The sequence below is a fragment of the Chaetomium tenue genome, assembly GCF_020726465.1.
Source record: "Chaetomium tenue strain MPI-SDFR-AT-0079 chromosome Unknown F5144scaffold_8, whole genome shotgun sequence".
Classification (NCBI taxonomy): domain Eukaryota; kingdom Fungi; phylum Ascomycota; class Sordariomycetes; order Sordariales; family Chaetomiaceae; genus Chaetomium; species Chaetomium tenue.
The window spans coordinates 663,041-681,494 of record NW_027117336.1 but is presented as its reverse complement, the minus strand read 5'-3'; the positions used below and the strand labels follow the sequence as shown (position 1 = coordinate 681,494).

The 18,454-nt window shown below is 56.9% G+C and overlaps 8 protein-coding genes and 1 non-coding gene across 9 annotated transcripts; 5 read left to right on the top strand and 4 right to left on the bottom strand.

Moving 5' to 3' along the window:
• Positions 1-627: 627 nt before the first annotated feature.
• On the bottom strand, positions 628-1,698 carry F5144DRAFT_404009 (uncharacterized protein). Its single transcript, XM_066784870.1, has one exon. It carries the CDS (start codon positions 1,567-1,569, stop codon positions 898-900), a length of 672 nt encoding a protein of 223 aa, XP_066638389.1. The 5' UTR covers positions 1,570-1,698; the 3' UTR covers positions 628-897.
• Positions 1,699-2,084: 386 nt separating this feature from the next.
• On the top strand, positions 2,085-2,562 carry F5144DRAFT_596753 (uncharacterized protein; the record flags this gene model as incomplete). Its single annotated transcript, XM_066790829.1, has 3 exons — positions 2,085-2,159; positions 2,235-2,426; positions 2,479-2,562. 3 exons carry the CDS (start codon positions 2,085-2,087, stop codon positions 2,560-2,562), a joined length of 351 nt encoding a protein of 116 aa, XP_066638388.1.
• A 77-nt stretch (positions 2,563-2,639) lies between these two features.
• F5144DRAFT_607340 (uncharacterized protein) lies at positions 2,640-3,557 on the top strand (the record flags this gene model as incomplete). Its single annotated transcript, XM_066791549.1, has 1 exon — positions 2,640-3,557. The coding sequence occupies one exon, from the start codon at positions 2,640-2,642 to the stop codon at positions 3,555-3,557; it is 918 nt and encodes a 305-aa protein (XP_066638387.1).
• Positions 3,558-3,680: 123 nt separating this feature from the next.
• F5144DRAFT_404245 (uncharacterized protein) lies at positions 3,681-4,691 on the bottom strand. Its single transcript, XM_066784872.1, has one exon. The coding sequence runs from the start codon at positions 4,404-4,406 to the stop codon at positions 3,804-3,806; it is 603 nt and encodes a 200-aa protein (XP_066638386.1). The 5' UTR covers positions 4,407-4,691; the 3' UTR covers positions 3,681-3,803.
• A 2,328-nt stretch (positions 4,692-7,019) lies between these two features.
• Positions 7,020-8,077, top strand: F5144DRAFT_587655 (uncharacterized protein). The gene is made up of 2 exons (XM_066789856.1): positions 7,020-7,694; positions 7,752-8,077. Exons 1-2 carry the CDS (start codon positions 7,480-7,482, stop codon positions 7,915-7,917), a joined length of 381 nt encoding a protein of 126 aa, XP_066638385.1. The 5' UTR covers positions 7,020-7,479; the 3' UTR covers positions 7,918-8,077.
• F5144DRAFT_616378 (uncharacterized protein) lies at positions 8,078-10,890 on the bottom strand (the record flags this gene model as incomplete). Its single annotated transcript, XM_066791836.1, has 5 exons — positions 8,078-8,411; positions 8,528-9,447; positions 9,777-9,838; positions 9,910-9,924; positions 10,180-10,890. 5 exons carry the CDS (start codon positions 10,888-10,890, stop codon positions 8,389-8,391), a joined length of 1,731 nt encoding a protein of 576 aa, XP_066638384.1. The 3' UTR covers positions 8,078-8,388.
• On the top strand, positions 9,877-9,971 carry F5144DRAFT_t182. Its single transcript has one exon. It is a non-coding gene; the product is annotated as a tRNA-Ile (tRNA).
• Positions 10,891-11,512: 622 nt separating the features above from the next.
• F5144DRAFT_499935 (uncharacterized protein) lies at positions 11,513-14,323 on the bottom strand (the record flags this gene model as incomplete). The annotated part of the gene is made up of 3 exons (XM_066786352.1): positions 11,513-11,785; positions 11,852-13,642; positions 13,697-14,323. 3 exons carry the CDS (start codon positions 14,321-14,323, stop codon positions 11,513-11,515), a joined length of 2,691 nt encoding a protein of 896 aa, XP_066638383.1.
• Positions 14,324-15,686: 1,363 nt separating this feature from the next.
• Positions 15,687-17,223, top strand: F5144DRAFT_403988 (phosphoesterase family-domain-containing protein). Its single transcript, XM_066784869.1, has 3 exons — positions 15,687-15,905; positions 15,976-16,289; positions 16,363-17,223. The coding sequence occupies exons 1-3, from the start codon at positions 15,786-15,788 to the stop codon at positions 17,090-17,092; spliced, it is 1,164 nt and encodes a 387-aa protein (XP_066638382.1). The 5' UTR covers positions 15,687-15,785; the 3' UTR covers positions 17,093-17,223.
• The last annotated feature ends 1,231 nt before the right edge of the window (positions 17,224-18,454 follow it).

The following is an 18,454-nucleotide window of genomic DNA, read 5'->3' as shown; positions in this document are numbered from 1 at the left end:
CCACGTCCTTCGTTTAAGAATTCTCCAAGGTACGAAATACGTTACGGACAAGTACTTGCAGCCTCCTCCTCGAGCTTCTCGCCCTGGCACCAGCATCAATCAATACCAACCCGAACGGCACTCCCATTGCTAATGCTACCATCCCCCTCTTGCGGCTTGAGAGTTTCCAAAACTAGCGTATCGGGACTGGAGAACTGGCTTTCGCCGGCACTGTACCGTACATACGTTAGCTCAAATCAAGACGAGCTGCACCTGCACGTCGGGGTCGTGGTAAACGTGGGGCTCTTTGCATCAGCCGCCTCCCTGCTGTTCTTTCCGACACACACAGGGGATATCGAGCAGCTAATCCCTTCTTAATCCTAATTCTCTTTCTGCCCGTGCATCAGTTTAGTCTTCGTGGGCATACTCTTGCCAACACGGAAACACGCAGCTGCTTGATCCACAAGACGGCCATCGCAGCTTGTTCGGGCTTGTTAATCGAGCTTCCCTAAGCGTCGTCTCCGTCAACGATTATCTTTCGATCAGACACAGCTGGTGCTCCCGTTCCACCTGCACATATCCGGACTACCAACGCGCTGCAACGAGGAAGGGGGCAACGACATTGTTCGGGGTTGCAGTGCTGCAGTCTGGAGAACCCATCATCAGTGCGGCAGCGAGAGCCCAGACCATCGAGCCGTCTCCCCTTGATCCATCACCACCCGCCGTCGCACCCGCTCTCGTTTTCACCCCTCTTCCCCACACCGCACACCGGGCGACTAGCCGAGCCTGGAACACGCCCCCGCGGTATAGCGACCCCGTTCATACAACATCGTCGGCGTCACTGGGCTCTCTAATCCCTGCGACCACGAGAACGAGTGGCGAGCACATCTGTGATAGTTATATCGCCTGGCTCCACCCTCACCCGCCTCTTCGTCCCCATATCGTTTTTGAATCTGTACATAATCGCGCCCACCCCACCCCTAATCGCTTCTCGCAGCTCCAAGACCTGTTCCCCAGGTTGAGTTTGGCTTTTGTAGTCATTGAGAAGCAAAATTTGTTGTTGCTGCTGCACCAGGACGACAACTTCGGCATCCGGCCATCAGCACTCCCGGTCAATATCGGTTCCTGCGTTCCCGCAAGAAGCAACGATAACGATAACGTCAGCTCCGACGGGAAGCACAAGAAGCTGTTTCCCCTTGCCGGCAGGGACCCGACGGTCCACCACTCGCGGGGTCTACAGAGTAGACCAATTTGCTTTTGTTTTGCACTCGCACTTGCAAGAGGACCCAGTGCAAGACGTTGAACGAGCCGTCGCGTTTTGGGCCACATCCTGGTGACAAGGAGGCCTGACCTGACCGACGAAATCCCCAGCGGCGAGAAGAGATCAAAGTGGAGCGCTCCCCAGGCAGTCTTGGACAACCCAGATAACCTAGACAACCCGGACAACCTGGACAACCTGGACGCCTGGTTCGGCACTGGCGCGACACACCAGGACAGGTGAAGAAGCCAAACCCTGTTCGGACAGGGCAGGGCAGGGCGTCTTTTCGTGGACTTCCAGCCCGCCGGACGAGCTCCACCGCCAAACCGCATGAGAAAAGCCAGGTACGAAAATACATCATTCCATTATTCCATTGCTGTCAGGCATTCTAGCCTCACCCCCACCCCACCACCCCAGGGCCTGGGACCAGGCCTGTCCATGGCCCGCTTCCCTAGCACCCCCCCCCTCCCGGCCCTCGACCCTCCCGGCCCTCGACCCTCACACTGCTGCATCTTTAAGTCAAGACACCCTCCTCCGGCCCCCCCTCCTTGTCACCATTTGACATAATTATCACGAGCCGTTTTGATGTATCGCCATTCGCATCATTGGTGAATATTTGGAGGCGCCGTTTATTAAGGTTCGCAAGCGTAGAACCATCCGACCCCAGGCCCCTGTTTGTCTCTCTTCGGTTCAAAGCTTCACCAGCGTGCGCACTTAAAACGTCTGCCACCCTTCCCCTATTGCGATTTCTCTCCATTGCGATGCTCCAGCACCAGACCTTGTCTTTTTTTCCCTCCAAGTGACCGGTTGTCTAACGATGAAATCAGAACCTTCAGACTCGCTAGAAATGGAAGTCCTAGAGCTCGTGGATAATGAACCGACAGCTCGCGCCTTCAGGTGCGACTGGAAAGCCTGTGGTAAGGTGCGTACTCGCGCCTTTGGCCGATCACTCTCTGCGCTCCATGACTCCGCCGGGTAGCTGACCTATTCTCGCTAGGGGTTTAACCGCAAATCCGATCTCCAGAGGCATTATCGCATACACACAAACGATCGGCCGTACAGGTGCTACTTTGATGGATGTGGCAAGGCCTTCATCCAACGAAGCGCCCTGACTGTACACACCCGGACACACACCGGGGAAAAGCCTCACGCCTGCAGCCATGTGGGATGCGGGAAGCGGTTTTCAGATGTATGCCGTACCCTCGCTCCGTCGCCTCCCCGCTGTACTGACTTCAGAGCAGTCTTCAAGTCTGGCGAGACACCGAAGGATACATACGGGTAAACGGCCATACACATGTAACCATAAGGGGTGTACAAAGAGGTGAGTCTTGCTGCTCCTTGAGAAGTCGAGCTTGGCGCTAACCGAAGCGCGACCCGGAGCAGCTTTTGTAGAAAAACGACCATGGTAAAACATTGGAAGCGAACCCACAATAACCACGGCCCACCGCCCAGCGGACTAGAAGACTCAGCTTCCGAGGACGGCAGCCCACCGCCAACACCCGATAGCCAGACCGGCGGGATGCCGTGGGCAACTGACCCTCACACGCTGTCGGGTCACCCGAGCCACCCAGGCCATCCCGGCCAACTCCAACGAGCACCTTCATATGCCGACTTCGGCCCGCACATGACCAACTATAGCTTGCACCAGCAGTATCCGCCGCATAGCTTATCACCCACCGCCATGGCTAACTACCATGGCGTTCCCGCCATGACCCAACCACCACCCCTCGACGGCGCCCACGACCTCCCCCCACCACAACAACACGCCGGCATGCACATGACCCAGCAAACGCCGAGGATACCGGTCGGCTTCTTCATCCCGGACCATAACAATCCGGGGGTAGCGACCATGAACACCCTCGAGAGCCCGGGCGCTTATACCGTAGTAGGGGGGAGGACGCCGCCGACGACGCAGAGCTTCTATGCGCAGATCCCGCGCGGTCAGCTGCAGCAACAACAACAGTTGCACCAACAGCAACAGCTGCAAGAACAGCAACTCCGACAGCAACAGGAGCAACAGTTGCGGCAGCAGCAAGAACAACAGTTGCGACAGCAGCAAGAACAACAACTGCGCCATCAACAAGAGCAGCAGCTGCGCCATCAACAAGAACAGCAGCAGCAGCAGTGGCACGACAGCGCGCAATATCAGTCCCCCGTGGCGGTGCCCATGCCCGTGCCCGTCTCCGAGGTGGCCAGCATCGGCTCCATGCCCGTCTTTGGGTCGGTCGTCGGCGGGTTCAACCCGTGGGACGCGCCCAAGCTCGAGTTCGAGAACGACCCCACCATGCAGATGCCCAGTGCTAGGATCGATACCATGTGAGGAAGGGAGCATATATAGATACCCTGTGAGGCACGGGCCGGTGGGTGATGGGGCTGGGGGAAACCTAAAACGGGGAGAGGAAGGGAAAGGAAACAAAAATAAAGAGAGATGAATACGCATAAGAAAAAAAGGGGTTGAAAAAGTGGTTTAAAGCGGACGGAAGGAAGGGAACGGAACGACACGGGAGAGGGTGGGCCGCCGATCTGGCTGGCTCTGACGATGAGGACGACGATGACGGCGGCGGGATCATCGAGGCGGTTGTTGATCGGGCGACGTCACATCACGGTGGTGGAGTCTGGCAGGTTCGTTCGGTCGGGTCGGTCGGTCGGTCGGGGTGGGGTGGGTGGGATGGAATAGGTCCGGTTTGGATCGGTTTGGTGGGCTCGGTTGGTTCGGTTCGGTTCGGTTTGGGGTGGTGTTTCGGTCGGTCGGCCGCCGGCCGGGTTCCTGTCTATCCTGTCTGTCCTGCTGTTCTGCTGCTGCTCTGCCGTGTTTTTGGCCGGGAGAGATGCTCGGCGACGATTCCCCCCTGTTTTGATTTTGGGTTCCTTCGTTTCTGGGTCGCCATGCCATGTCATGTGGTGTCTGTTTTGTTTGATGTTGGGTTGAGATGGCTTTGCTGGCTTTGCTAGTCGGTCTCTTCTTTTTTTCTTGTCTCTGGGCTAAGGGCGGGGGCGCGGCAATCTGCTTTTTTTTTTCTGCTTCCTTTTTTTTACCCCTTCTTTTTTGGATGGATGGAGGGATGGATGGGATGGATGGGATGGATGGATGGGGTTTTTGTTGTAGGTTCTTCTGGCTGTATTTGTAGTCTTCTCTCTCGCATACCCCCCCACCCATAGCGGGTATCATTGACGCATGGGTAGTTTTGTTAATGAATATTGTTACTAAATTTTGGGTGGGGAGTGAGTGCCGTGCTCTGTGGATATGGTGATGATGGTGAGGTTGGTGACAGCTGGGCTGCGTGTGGTGTTGGGGAGGGTTGTCCACTGGAGGTTGTGCACTGAGGAAGACTGTTTTGCTGATGAAGGTTGCCCGCCGTTGAATGTTGCCTGCCCATGTTGAAGCTTGTCCACTGTTGAAAGGTGACGACTGTTTAAAGTCGCCCACTGTCAAAGGATGCCCATCCGAGTATGAGCTAGGTCGAGACAACCTGGTTCAAGGTCGCGTGAGGGGAGAGAAGGTCGCTTCTTTAACGGAGTTGCGAGTGGGCATGAGCAGTGTGCTGTTGTGTTCCCCGAGCGGGAGATGCGCACTGAAACATCTGTCCAACGGTATCTCGCGCCCTCGTGGTTGTGGTTGTGGTTGTGTCTCGTCGTGTATCTCGACACGTGGTGCGAGCACGGGAGAGTTGCCATACTCGGTAGGGCGTCCAGAGAGAGAGAAGGGCGCACCGAAACATCTGTCCAACGGTATCTCGCCCTTATGGTGGTGGTTGTGTCCCTTCGTGTATCTCGACACGTGGTGCGAGGGCGGGGGGAGTTGCCAGACTCGGTAGGACATCTGGAGAGAGAAGGGCGTACGGGGGAGAGAAGGAGAGCAAGATGAAAGAGGCGAGGGAAATAGGCAAGCGGTGGGCTCGGGTCCATGATGCTTTCATGACCTGCCGACGGGATTTGCGAACGGCATGCCTTGCACTACTACCGCATGGCTTGGACTCGCTCGCCGCCACCCACTCTATCAGGTTGGGTGCATGTGCATAGACGCGGATGGAGCGTGTAAGTGCGCCGCAGCACTGCCTCTTTAGCCGAGGGAGCCGAGTTGGTTTGAAGATGTGAGGGTTGTTGGACGGTTGCGAGTGCTGGACATGTGCCCAGTGAGTGAGTTGGTAGTGGGACGTGAGAGTGAGTGAGAGGTGAGACGTGGGAGGGAACGAGTCGAAAGAAGGGCCAGGCTCCTCGGTCAACCGAGGGAGGCTCCGGGGTCATGCCATGTATAAAGTGGCCTGCTCTGCTTTGCCTCGACCGTGCCTCGGGTACTCCGTAACCGCCGTTCATGACGCTTCCTGTGGGCACGACGCCGTCATATCCTTCTTGCAAAAGCGGCTGGGCGGCGGCGCTGATGCATGGCCGGGCCAATCGCCTGGCACAGAAACACTCAGCGAGAGCTGCCGTACTTCGTACCGCATCGAGCACTCCGGCTCAATGGGCAAGCCGCGTACACAGACGCGGATGTAACGGTGGATCAGGGAGTTCGCTTGGGACGGGCGTCTCTTCCCGTGCTTAGTCTGCGTGGTCTGCTTGGTTCCGGAATTCTTTTTGTTCTGGAAGAACTCTGGCGCGCGCTTGGTCTGAGGGAACCAATATTGGGTAATTGGGTGGTGGTTTTATGGAAGGCTGGTTGTGGGTGGTGTTTACACAGTGAGATGCGAGAGGAAGAGAGGGAGGGAAACCTTGGTGGTAACCTTGGGTGGTTCAGGGAAGTCAAGAGAAGTCGAGAGAAGTCGAGGGAGAGTGAGAGAGGGTGAGGACAAGCGGCAGTTCTCATGATAAGGCGAGTTCTTCCAACAAAAAGCCAAAAAAGCCAACATAACTAGCTACAAAATCCACTCTTCGCCCTCTCTCAGCAACCTCCCTCCCTGCCGACACCGAGAGAGATGCCGATTTGGGGGACAAAGAGCTACCGAACGGGCCTCCCACATGCCATTAGCGTCCACTACAATTGTCACTCGCAGCCTCTGATTGGAGGGGTTGTACGACCATGTCATAAGCGCTGATGATCTCGACGGCGGCAACCGAGACAGCGGGGAGCAGCGGGGGCAAACACGGGATGGCCTGCGCTGGAAGGTGTGGGAGCTGTTGAATTTCTGCGCGGTGCCCCGCCACAGCCGCATTGCATTGCCAGCCTGGGCTGGGAGTGCCCAGGTTCCAATGCCCTAGTCCTGTTATTGGTGGCAGACGAGAGACTAGAAAATCATCAAAAAATCCATAAAACATTGTGTATTTTATGTGTATTTATTGAACATCTCAGTCCGAACTCGATTGAGAGTATCATCAAAATACAATTCTCCGATGGTCCGATCTCAAGAACTTCCCGCACGCCCGGGCCAAAGGTTGTCATCGGATGGTGCGCCTGAACCCGATTGCCCAGGGGGGTGGAGGTCCCTGGTCAGGGCCTGGAACAGGGCCCAAGAGGTCCAAGCTGCCGACGATGCCCACTGCAGAATTACGTCGTCGGGGACTTGGCATCGGACAATCAACAAGCTCCGTCACGAACTGCAGCGACCTCTAGCCAAAAAAAGCCGAACTCGAAATGGAGCAAGAAATCAAGAAAATAGAGAAATAAGCCAAGCGAGTCGAGAAAAGACAAAGAAGTTAAAGAACCCAAGTAAAGAGGAAGGAGTAAAAATGAATTGGGAAACGAGAAAGAAGTAGAAGAAAAAAAAGAGAGAAGTAATTAATAAAAGAAAAAGAAAAGAGAGGGGAGTTCGACTTTTTTGGCCAGAGAGCGAGTGACCGACTTGGCAAAAAAGCTCAGAGCACGCGATTGAATCCGATAACGTCCATACCCGCCCGATAAGCTACCACTTGAAACCGACACCGACACCGACACCAACACCGACACCAACACCGACCTAAACACCACCTACCCTCCAACGTCAACCCCCCAAAAAATGCGTTTCTCGGGTGCCGTCCTCGCCGCGCTAGCAGGACACGCGCTTGCGCACGGGGATCACGGTGGCAGCGGGTCGCACAAGCCGGCCGTTGACGAGAACGCAAGCTGGATGCAAAAACACATGGCCGGTATGCTATAATTATGGCTCTCCGCCCAGCTGACGAACACGATCCCCTTACTGACACCCGGCTTCCCCCCGGCAGAGGAGCACCACGCGGACGGGTTCGACGCAGCGTCTTTCTTCGCGCTCCACGACTTCGACGCCGACGGCAGCTGGGAGGGCGAGGAGATCCTGCGGACGTACGGGCTGATGGACGAGTCGAACAAGGACGTGCCGGAGGAGCGCCGGGTGCAGATCGTGCAGGAGATCTTGGGGCTGATCGACGCCAACCGCGACGGCCGGATCAGCCGCGACGAGTTTGTGCGCTTCATCGAGACCGACGGCAAGACGCTGCCGGATATGGGCACGGGGCCCGGCCACCACGGCGACGACGAGTACGAGTACGAGATTCACCATTGGGAGAAGTGAGTTTATTTGATACTGCAGCCCTGGATGACTGGGCGACGCTGACTGGCCCAAAGATACCACGACGAGAATACGAAGCTTGAAGACCTCACGCACCCCGAAGACATCGAGCACTTTAAGAAGCACGAGCAGATGGAGGCTGAGCAGGAGCGGTTGGAGAAAATGAGCAAACAGAGCATCATCGAGTCCAACATCCCGTCCAAGTTCCGGCGGGGGAATTAAGGAGGGCTGTCCGCGGCGGCGGCGTAATGGAAAAAAACAAACATAAACACGACCGACTTAAACGTAATGGTAATGATCCCGGCCGGCATGTCCAGCCACGGTGTCGACGAAATCTATTCCCCGACACCAGACCTAGTAGTAATAAACACATCAAACACACAGTGCCACACCCCCGGCGCGTACGTCTTGACCAGCTCGACGTGTTCCACCACGGCCATCTTCCCTTTTTCCTGCTGTTCCTCCTCCGCTGCCCACCGATCAAACATCCCCTGGACCTCCCCCCTCCGCGCTTCAATATCTGCCACCCCAACATTCTCATGAAGATGCAGCCACCCCTCCCCGCCCACCACCATGCCCCACGCATCCCTCCAGACAGGCTCGCTGGTGGGCAGAAACCCGCAATTCACATGCACCACCTCCAACACCCCACCTCCCTCCCTGTACCCGCGCACCCGCCCAGCCGCATGCCGGTTATCCTCCAGAAACACCACAATCTGCTCCCCACCGCTCATAGCTTCGGCCATATCCACCTCACCAAATCCCCCCACCGCAAGACCATTCCCATCACCACCATCACCACCATCACCACCACCACCACCCCCATTCTCACCCCCATTCCCACTCCCATCCCCACCCTCAACCCCGCCCCCAAATCCAGAAGATTCAGACGAGATAACACGCACCGAAAACCCGTTCGCCGCCGCCCCGCGCCGCAGGCCTTCGACACTCCACGCATTAAGCTCCCAGCAGAGTACTCGTAGGCCGAGGCGGGCGAGCGGGAAGGCGAAGTAGCCGATGCCGGCGTAGAGGTCGAGGGCGTGGTTGTGTTTGTTGTGGAGGGTGGGGGGGTTGGTACGGTTTGTTTTTGTGGTTGTTGGTGGTGGTGGTTGGGAGGTGAGGGGTGTTGAGGTGAGGGGTGGGTTGGGGGATGGGGTTGGCGTTGCTTGGGGGGTGGTTGGGTTCGGAGCTGGGTTGGGATTTGGTGTGCGGGCATCATCGTCGTGAAAGGACAGCAGCCGCGCCTTCTCCTTGACGTTGCCACGGCTGAACATGGTGTGGGCCGGCGCCCAGACCTGCACCAGGCCGTTCTGTTTGGTGGTTACCCAGAGGGCGGCGTCGAAGTCGGCTTGGGAGGGCCTGGTGGGTGTGGATGAGGGGGGTGGACCGAAGTCGCCGTGGAGGGGGTGCAGATGCGTGGGGGAGCGGAGGACGTTCTCTTCGTCGTCGCCGTCCTTTTTCTGGGGTTCCTCTTGTTGTCCGTTAGGGTTGTCCCCGTCGGTGGGTGATGAACCGGAGCCAAGGTGTAGTGGGATGCCCTCGTTGATTGCTAGGTGGGTTAATGGCGGTTTGTTGGCGGGTGATATGTGGCGGAGGATGGCGGTCCAGAGGGGTTCTTTTTGTGAAGGGCTCAACGAGGACAGGAGGGTTGGCCATGGCTGGGTGATGAAACTGCCGCTCGGTAACAACACCATGGGCTCGTAAACAACCCAGCGCTTGGGGGCGTTGGATAAGAGCACATCTTTAATGTTACTGATGCCGGTGTGGTCATTGTGGGGTTCTGTAGTGGATTGGAGGAGTGAAGGAGAGAGTGATTCTAGCCACGAATCGACGGCAGCTTGAATCGGATTTTGTTTTTGCTTTGGCTTTGGAGGTCGTGCCATCATATCGTCGTGAGGTCACGGAATGAAAGGATCCCGGGGACTCAGATATTACACAGAAGAAGATGGATCCTGCCCCGCAAAATCGAGCAACTGCTGGAAAAAATCCCACTTCCAACATTGGTTATTTCGTCTGATACAGCGTCTAACTTCACAACTACCCCCAAGTGCCGCTGGTCACATAAGATCATTCCCAGATACCTCGGCCAATCCTGGGCGGCGTGAAAGGTGAAGGTCGAAGGCTGATGCTTGTACCCCATTTCCTTCACATGTCATAAACTCGCTAAATTAGTCATTCAAAGCCCGATTAGCTCAGCTGGTTAGAGCGTCGTACTAATACCGGTTCCACCTGTATATGGTATGCGAAGGTCAACAGTTCAATCCTGTTATTGGGCATCGATGTCTTTTGCCTCACGGCATGTTTTTTGCAGTACGAACCACTATGTGAATATTAACATCAAAGTAAGGAAAGGGGCTTTACAACATCTCTCAAAGCACCAGCTCAACAACCCCCTACCGCCCCTTCTCCCCATGAGCCCTCGCCTTCTCCACCACCAGATCAAACCGTTTTAAACGCCATAGCCCCCTCAATAAACACACTCACCACCCACATCCACCACACCGCACTCCCCCTCCTCACCCCAAACTTCTGCAGCTTCGTCCTTTCCAACAACCACGTCTCAAACACATGCAGCGCCACCACCGGCACAAAGATAGCCTCTACCAGCCACGTAAACCCGCCCACCCCGCCAGGAAACCGCACCCCCTCCACCACCCGCGCCGCCACGCTCCCCTCCGCAAACCACCCCCTCCACACAAGCGCATAGCACAGATAATACCCCAGCACCGCCACAAAAATAGCCAAGTCATACGGCACCCTCGGAGCCATATACTCATCCACCACCACCCCATTCACATCCCCCTTCCCCTCCCCATGACCCCCCTCCTCCCCAGAAACAACAACCCCCAACGCCTCCCTCGCCACCCTCGTCATCTCCACCAACCGCCCCCTCCGCTCCCCCCACCCCCCCAACGGCGGCTCAAACACCACACGATGCAGCCCGTCGCGCCCAGGCAGCTGGAGGGTGAGGGAGTGCAGGTCGATGTCGGTCATGAGCGGATTCTTTTGGGCGGCTTCATCGTCTTTCCCATCCGTGGTGGTGCTGTAGTAGGAGGGTGGGATGGGGGGCACGGCGCCGTAGTGCTGGAGGATGTGGCGCAGGTCGGTGCGGTGGTCGGTGTTCATGTGGGCGATGGTGCGGGCTTTTTGGGCGGGGGGGATGGTTTGGTCGTTGGGGGGGTTGGGGGTGGCCATTGTGGTTGGTTGTGGTTGGTTTGTTTGTGAGGTTGTGAGATTCGGATGTGGGACTGTTTTTCTGTGGGTGTGGTGCGTTGAAGGGTATGTGTGGTGCTCTGTTCTGAATCGGGATAGAGTGAGAGGAAGGGAGGAAGAAAGTGATGTTATGGCGATGAAATGATGCGAGATGGATAAATGAACCGAGGTTGGTTTTGACTTGGTTGCCAAGACGGCAAGGGCACCCAGGTCACACAGTGGGGACAGAAGATCATCACATGGTATGACACTTCTCAATATGCCAATACGTTGTGCACTCCGATGGGCGAATGGATGGTTAGGTAGTAAGAGTGGGATGGTTGCAATAACCCTCTATCCCGACGAGAACCGCCGATATAGACAGGGATCTGGCAGGGCGGAAGCAGTCCCAACCATGGTCCACCCCCCAATGGACCGTAACACAAAGATATTCGTATTATTCCTGACCGTAACTACAAGTAACCAAATCGAGTGAGGATGGGGGTATACGGAATACACTATACAACTTTTAAACCTCGCTCATAGCGCCATCGCCAATACCAACCACAAACCAGCCCCAACCAAAACACCGCCCCGTGCGGCTCACTCATTACCAACCAACCCATCACGGCATCATGGCGTCCCAGTCGAACGTGCCGCTGCCCCAGAGCTCGTTGAGGTTGAAGCCCAGGGTCTCGAGGTTAAATTCCGAGTGCAGGGGCGGCATCTGGGGAACAAGATCAGCTCGAGCCGCCGCCTCTGAGTCACCGCTGTAGAGACCAACCTGCGGGATGGTGGACGGGTCCGCCGCATTTGGCAGCCACCACGGCGTGCCAGGGACCTCGATCTGTTGGCCAGCACCCTGCTGGGACGAGGACGGCGCAAAGGGCGTGACAGACTGCATCACCGGCGTTAGCATCCACTCCAACCACACAACCCCAGCCCCAGCGGTAGAAACACAAACCTTAGACCTCACAAACACATCCGCCGGCGACGGCCCCGGCCCCGGCCCGGCCGCATACGCCCCAACACCACTCATCCCCGTGAACGGCGTGCCCACCACCGCCCGGCCCTGCTCACTCGCCGCCCCACCAGCCTGTCCACCACCACTACCACAACACCCACCCGCACCACCACCACTACTACTCGGCGGCCCCGCCCCACCTCCACCCCCCACACTCTGCTGACTCCCCCCCGGCGCCGCCAGCGGCAACGGCAACACCGGCGGCGGCAACGACGGCGGGGGGGGATCCTGCCCCGCCAACAACTTCCAATGCAAATGGACAAACCTCTCCGCGCTGGCCGCCTTCGCCGCCTCGGGCGTCTTCGTGCCCAGATGCGCCTCCAACAGCCCAAACGCGGCACACATGATGCTGTACCCCCAGGGCTCGTTGTTGCCACAGCGCAGGATGCGGTCCTCCTTCATGGCCAGGCAGCGCTCGAGCAGCTGCAGGGTGTGCTGGGAGTTGATCATGATCATGTTGGTGCTGCCGCGGGGCTGCAGCATAGTCACGCTGCTGAGGTTGATGGCGAGGGTCAGGCTGTCCTCGCGCAGGAAGTTGAGCGTGCGGATCCCCTGCTGGGCCAGGCGGTCGTTGAGGAGCACCATGTCGCGCGCGGCGTTGTAGTAGATGATTTCGGAGTATTGGTATTTGGAGTTGGCTTTGCGGAGGCGTAGGAAGGGTTGGTGGAGGGGGATGATGTATTGGCGGAGTTGGATGTGCAGGAGCGTGTAGGCGAGGAGGGGCTTTTTGAGGACGGGGTCTTGCGAGGAGGAGGAGGCGCCCGCGTCGCCGACGTCCCAGGAGGGGAGCGAGTCGATTTCTTGGTTGATTTCGTTGGTGTAGCGGATCACGCGGTCGTAGTCGAGCTCCTCGGGTGGGCCGGTGAGCACGCGGCTGAGCTCCAGGCGGAGGGGCAGGCTGTGGCGGCTGATGTGTTGGTAGGAGGAGAAGGTGTAGTCCGTGGGGGGGTGGGATGGGGGGAGTTCCTTGGTGTCTTCGTCGAACTCGTCGTCGTCGATGTTGCGCGGCGGGTTGACGTCGTAGTGGAGGGAGCAGAGGATGGAGGGCAGGCCGTGGTCGAAGGACGCCTGGAGGTCGTAGCTCTGGATGGTGGCCCAGATGCGCCGCCTCATCTCCTGGTTGAAGGGCGAGATCTTGTCGCACATGTGGCTGGGCTCGCGGTGGAGGCCGACCGAGACGGCGTCCTGGGTCATGGAGCCCGCGTTCCTCCAGAAGCGCTTCTTCTTCATGGTGTTGACCCGCTTGGCCAGGTAGATGAGGCAGGCGATCTGGTAGTGGATCAGGCGGCGGTGCTTCTGGCTCTGCTGCTCCTGCCACTCGTCGACGGCCTCGACCCACCGGATGGCGTTCGCGTGCGAGTGCGACACCATCTTCTCGAACTTGTGCGGCATCTGGGCCGCGAGACAGCTCGAGATGCCCATGATGGCCAGGACGAGGGCGGTAAAGGCGGCATTGCGGGTCTCGGACGGCAGCCAGAACTTCGCATAGTCTCTACGGAAGGCGGGGATGTGGACAATGCGGTGGACCTGCTCGAATTGGTCTAGGTAGATGTTTACCAGACTATCTGTTTCCTCCTTGGGTGGGAGCAACGACTCCAGGGAGAGGTCTGGCTCGCGGAACTTGCGCTCCCTCTCCTCGGCGCCCTTGCGGCGGTCCTTGGTCCGGTGGATGTGCAGCGGCCGCAGCCACTCCTCCGAGGTCTCTTTCATAAAGGGACATAGTCCCGTGAGCTATACACGGTTAGCCGACTGCTACATAGGGAGGATATAACACGGGTAGCATACTTCTTGGAAGGCTAAGAATGCACTATGTGGGCCAAAGTAGCGAGTCTTGAACTCCTTGCCCCGGAAAAAGCGGAGTTCCTCCCTGTCGGCAACCGTCTCTTGGGTCTGCAGGAAGGGCGGCACCTCGACCTCGGGCTCGGGCTCGACGTCCGACTTGGGATGGTCCAGCAGGGGGGAGCGGTCCTGGACGGTGCTCCCGTCGAGGGAGACCTGCTTCACCAGCAGGTTCTTGAGCTGGGCCACTTCGAGCTCCAGGCGACGGATGCGGTCCGATTCGCGGCCATCCTTGCGGAAGTAGGGGGATTCCCCACCGGTGCTCGGCAGCGACAGGCGGGCATCGAGACCCGCCAGAGCGGTCGGCGGAAGGCCGAGCTTGTTCGGCGGTGCCAAGCCGGGCCGGGTCTCGTACTCGCAACGTTCCGGGGTGCCGGACTGCAGGCAGCGGGAGCAGGGAAACTCGCGGTCACACGACAGCTTCCGGCGGCGGCACTCGAGACACGACAACCTCACGCGCTGGCGCTTGCGCGGGGGCGGTCGTCCGTCCTGATCGTCATGGAGGCCGTCGAGGGTATCCAAGTGCGACTCGGTGCCCGCAGGGCTCTCACTGCGCTCGCTCGGCTCCGACATTGTCCCAGCGGAGCTATCGGGCCGGGGGTCGGACTAAGAAGCACGCCACCACCGAGAAGTGGGTGGCAAGGAGACGGGTTTCTCTGTGAGAGACGAGTCTCGGTTCAAGTGGCTCCTAGCGGTTCCAGCGGTTCCAACGGTTCCAGCGACGGTCGAGTCGGGAGCCGAGCGTTTATCAATCGATCTGATAATAAAAGTCGAGCCAAATGCATCCACCACTCGGCGCCATCGACAATTCGCTCCCTTGACTCATCTAGCAACAATAGCTAGCTGCTTACCATCGAACGTCACACAGCGATGACAAATTAAACAGAAAAAACCATCAAATCGCCGATTCTCGGATTGCCTCAAAACCAAGGATTGCGAGTCTCTGGCCCCAAGTTCTGTTTTGGCAGGTTTTTCTGTGTCATGACTTGTGTCGGAGCGCCGAGCAACCGCCGAGTGAATTGTTTGGAGCATCCTTCAGTGGGGAATTAAATCCGACATCGCCGAGAGGGGAGGAATTGGCGGGAAGAACGTTTCCCTTTTCAATTGTCGTTCGCTAAATGAAACGGAATGAACAAAACTATTTTCGAAACTATATAATCGCACTCTTCAGTTCTATTATTTGGGCATCGAATTCCATGATTGTTGAGAAGTACATACATTGGATGTGTTGCGGCGACGACCTGCTTTCAGTGTATACAGAAGCTAGGAAGACTTAAGGGGGAGGAGGTATCATCCCTCGGGGTATGGGAAGCATGAATTTTGGGGCGCGGGAATCACAAAACCTACCTAGACCTCCTCTCTCCTTTCCGCTTCAAATCAATCTGACGTTTTCGTTTCTGGTGATAACCAAAACAGAGCTTCACAGCTAACAACCTTAAGCTCCACACCATTCCTGCACGGACCATCTCCAAATGGAGACGAACGCCAAAAGACATAAGATGGAAGAAAAGAAAAAGATAAAACGATTAAAAGGCAAAAGGCCTTAAATGATACAAAATGAGTAGAAAGGAAATCAAACCGAGGTCCTTTAGCTCATTTCCGTACGACAATCGAGCGTCTACACACACTTGTCCATGTGGTTAAGTCCACCCTAACCCTGAACGAGCCCCTGGGGTAGAAAGAGGAAGTTTGATCTGTGGGCTCGATCAACTAACAACTAGGTACCTTGACTCCCCAGGGACAATGTGAGAAAAGAGTCAGAAGCTGAGTACCAACCTCTTCCAACATCGACCAGAAAAATAGAACAACTCCAGCTCGGTTCATCCCAATTCCCATTTCTATTTTTAATCCTCACCACATCGCAAACAGGAGCTAGTAACAGAAGCTTGGCAGGGCGTTGCTTGTGGCACAGGACAGGCACCAGACAAAGAAAGACAACGGACAGCAATGTTCCTTGCTCGAGGCTTGGCATCCCAGCGACGCCATCCCAACACCTCGCATCAACCCCTCGAGATGTGATGAATCGAAAGAAAAGATGCAGCGCTTTATTTCCAGCCTCCTCGTGGTGGCTTGTGTTGGGATTGGGTCCGTCTCGGCAGAATTGACTCGGGGCAAGGTGTTTGACCGCTTCATCACCATTTGGCTCGAAAACCAGGTGCGTCGTCCACCAACCAACACTGGCTTATTTGCATTCACCACGCTGACCACACAATCGCACATGTTAGGACTACGCCAAGGTCGTTGTCGACAGCAGCATCGCCGATCTCAAGCGCCAGGGCATTCTGTTGACCAGATACTACGCCCATACCCACCCTAGCCAACCCAATTACCTCGCTGCCATCGCCGGCGACTACTTCGGCAACAATCACGACGACTGGGTGCGCCTGCCCGAGAATGTTGCAACCGTGGTCGACCTGCTCGAGGACAAGAACGTGACATGGAGTGGCTACTTTGAGGATGTGCCGGGACCTGGCTACATGGGCAATGCTAGCGACGGGTCGACTGGCACTGACGGATGGGACTATGTCAGGAAGCACAAGTGAGCCTTTCACCTTTGATCCCGGAGTTAAAACGCCATGCACCCCAAGTCCACATTACTAACCCTCGCGCAGCCCATTTGTGACCTACGACAGCGTCACCAACGAGGGGGAGCGGCTACTACGGCTCGAATCCTTCGACGACTTCCAACGGGCATTTGCCGCCAAGCAGGTGCCGCAGTTCGTCTTCATGACGCCCAACATGATGAACGACGGCCACAACACGACGCTCGATTTCGCTACCAAATGGTCGCACAAGTTCCTCCAGCCGCTGCTCGCCGACAAAGCTTTCAACGAGCGGACGTTGATCTCGCTCACCTACGACGAGTCAGAGACGTACACCGAGCCCAACCACATCGTCACCCTGCTCCTGGGCAACGCCATCCCGCCCGCCCTCAAGGGCACCCAGGACGACACCTTCTACACCCACTACAGCATGCTGTCCACCCTGCAAGCAAATTGGGGTCTGCACCACCTGGGCCGGTACGACGTCGGCGCCAACGTCTTCAAGCTCGTCGCCGACAAGGTCGGCTACACGGCGAACAAGGACCCGGAGAACCTGCCCACCGTCAACAACTCGGCTTCCTACCCGGGCATTCTGCACGACGACCCCGCGGTGCGCTTGCCCATCCCTGTGCCCAACACTAAGCTGGTCGGCGCCGGCGGCCTGGGCATCTTGCCCGCGATCGAGGCGGCCTGGTCGGGCCCCCCGACGTATCTGACGCCGTATGATGGCAGCGGGAGGGTGTTTGACGGGGATAGGAATCCCCCAGTGTATAATACCCCTCAGGGGTTTTCGTCTTAGTGCTCTCGGGCACATTGGCAGGTGGTCCCTCATTTACGCTTGGACATACCGAGAGGCAAGGCATCGTCATGTTATTATACTATGCTATTTACTCGGCACATCTAAGGCAATTAGACATGTTACCTCCCTTGCTTCTTGCCACATTGAGGGACAATAAGTTCGTCACCATGTGACTCTTGAGTACGCCAGGAGGAAGTTCGTCGTCGTCTTACTCTTGGGCACATTTGGAGGAGGAAATTATACATGTCCCTCCCAGGTACATTAAAAGGCAACTCGTCCTAGTAATCCAGGCTCTCCGGCATATGGAGAGGTGATTATCATTGGACATATGGGGAGGCGATTCGGCATGTAAGTACTCGACACATTGAGAGGCAATTGTCCTGTTTTTCTGGGGCACATTCGGCCACGGCCACACACCCCGTGGTCGTACCCCTGGCCGACTGACCGGCGTAACGCCACTATTTTACCCTTAGACATATTATCAGTGAGCGTACGGATGGGCGTTGGGAACGGAGGGAACGGATCGAGTCCACGTGGGCTGCCGGGTCAGCTTGCTAACGATTGATTGCCTATAACACCAGTTAGGGGGTGCAGTAGGACTGGGAAGCTTGGTATATGGGGCTTTCTGAGTTTCTCTAAGGCGGGTGATTGAGGAAAGGGGGTGGGGGCGGTTCTATTCTATGGCACAGGCAATCAATTTGTCAGTAAGAGCCGGCCCTGCGCTTCTCTTCGCCGAGTAGGTGTATGGTGAAGGCCATTTCGTGACCGGCCGCCAACGTCCATAATTTTGAACGACAAGAAGGATAGGGATCCCCCTATGTATGTACAGTACACCTTCAGACAATTCATCTCACTGTTCCTGAGGTATATTAAAAGGCAATCCGTCATGTACTGTTGAACACATCAAGACATGGTTTGTCGCTTTACTCCCGGGTCCAGAGGCAGTCGGTCCTCACAATGCTCCTAGGCACTTTGAAAGCAATTCACCATCTTACCGGCCGCCAGCGTCCAGGGATATCACGACGCGAAAACGGAGCTCAGAATCTCACTGAAAGGTACAATAACCTCCAGCCCTCCACCTCTATACATCAGAGGTGTGGCAAGCCACTATGTGCTGAGCAGAAACTAGGCGCTGAGCAGAAACTAGGCACTGAGCAGAACGATGCCTGCCAGGCATAGGTTCCTAGCCGTTACATACACGGACAACAGCAGAAGCATATCGAACTGCACGGGTCACGCGTCGGTGGCGACCTCATTTTATGAGTCACCGAGGAGGTATGTGCGCGCGAGGTCGGTGTTTATCTTGGTGTCCAAATTCGGCCCATCGTCCATTCCCCTTTTCCCCCAACATTGTCAATTGTC

Coding starts and splice junctions, on each gene's coding strand:
- F5144DRAFT_403988 (XM_066784869.1), top strand. CDS start 15,786: ATGCAGCGCTTTATTTCCAGCCTCCTCGTGGTGGCTTGTGTTGGGATT. Junction 15,906..15,975: donor CCATTTGGCTCGAAAACCAG/GTGCGTCGTCCA, acceptor CGCACATGTTAG/GACTACGCCAAGGTCGTTGT. Junction 16,290..16,362: donor GACTATGTCAGGAAGCACAA/GTGAGCCTTTCA, acceptor ACCCTCGCGCAG/CCCATTTGTGACCTACGACA.
- F5144DRAFT_587655 (XM_066789856.1), top strand. CDS start 7,480: ATGGACGAGTCGAACAAGGACGTGCCGGAGGAGCGCCGGGTGCAGATC. Junction 7,695..7,751: donor GAGATTCACCATTGGGAGAA/GTGAGTTTATTT, acceptor ACTGGCCCAAAG/ATACCACGACGAGAATACGA.
- F5144DRAFT_404009 (XM_066784870.1), bottom strand. CDS start 1,569: ATGCGGTTTGGCGGTGGAGCTCGTCCGGCGGGCTGGAAGTCCACGAAA.
- F5144DRAFT_404245 (XM_066784872.1), bottom strand. CDS start 4,406: ATGATACCCGCTATGGGTGGGGGGGTATGCGAGAGAGAAGACTACAAA.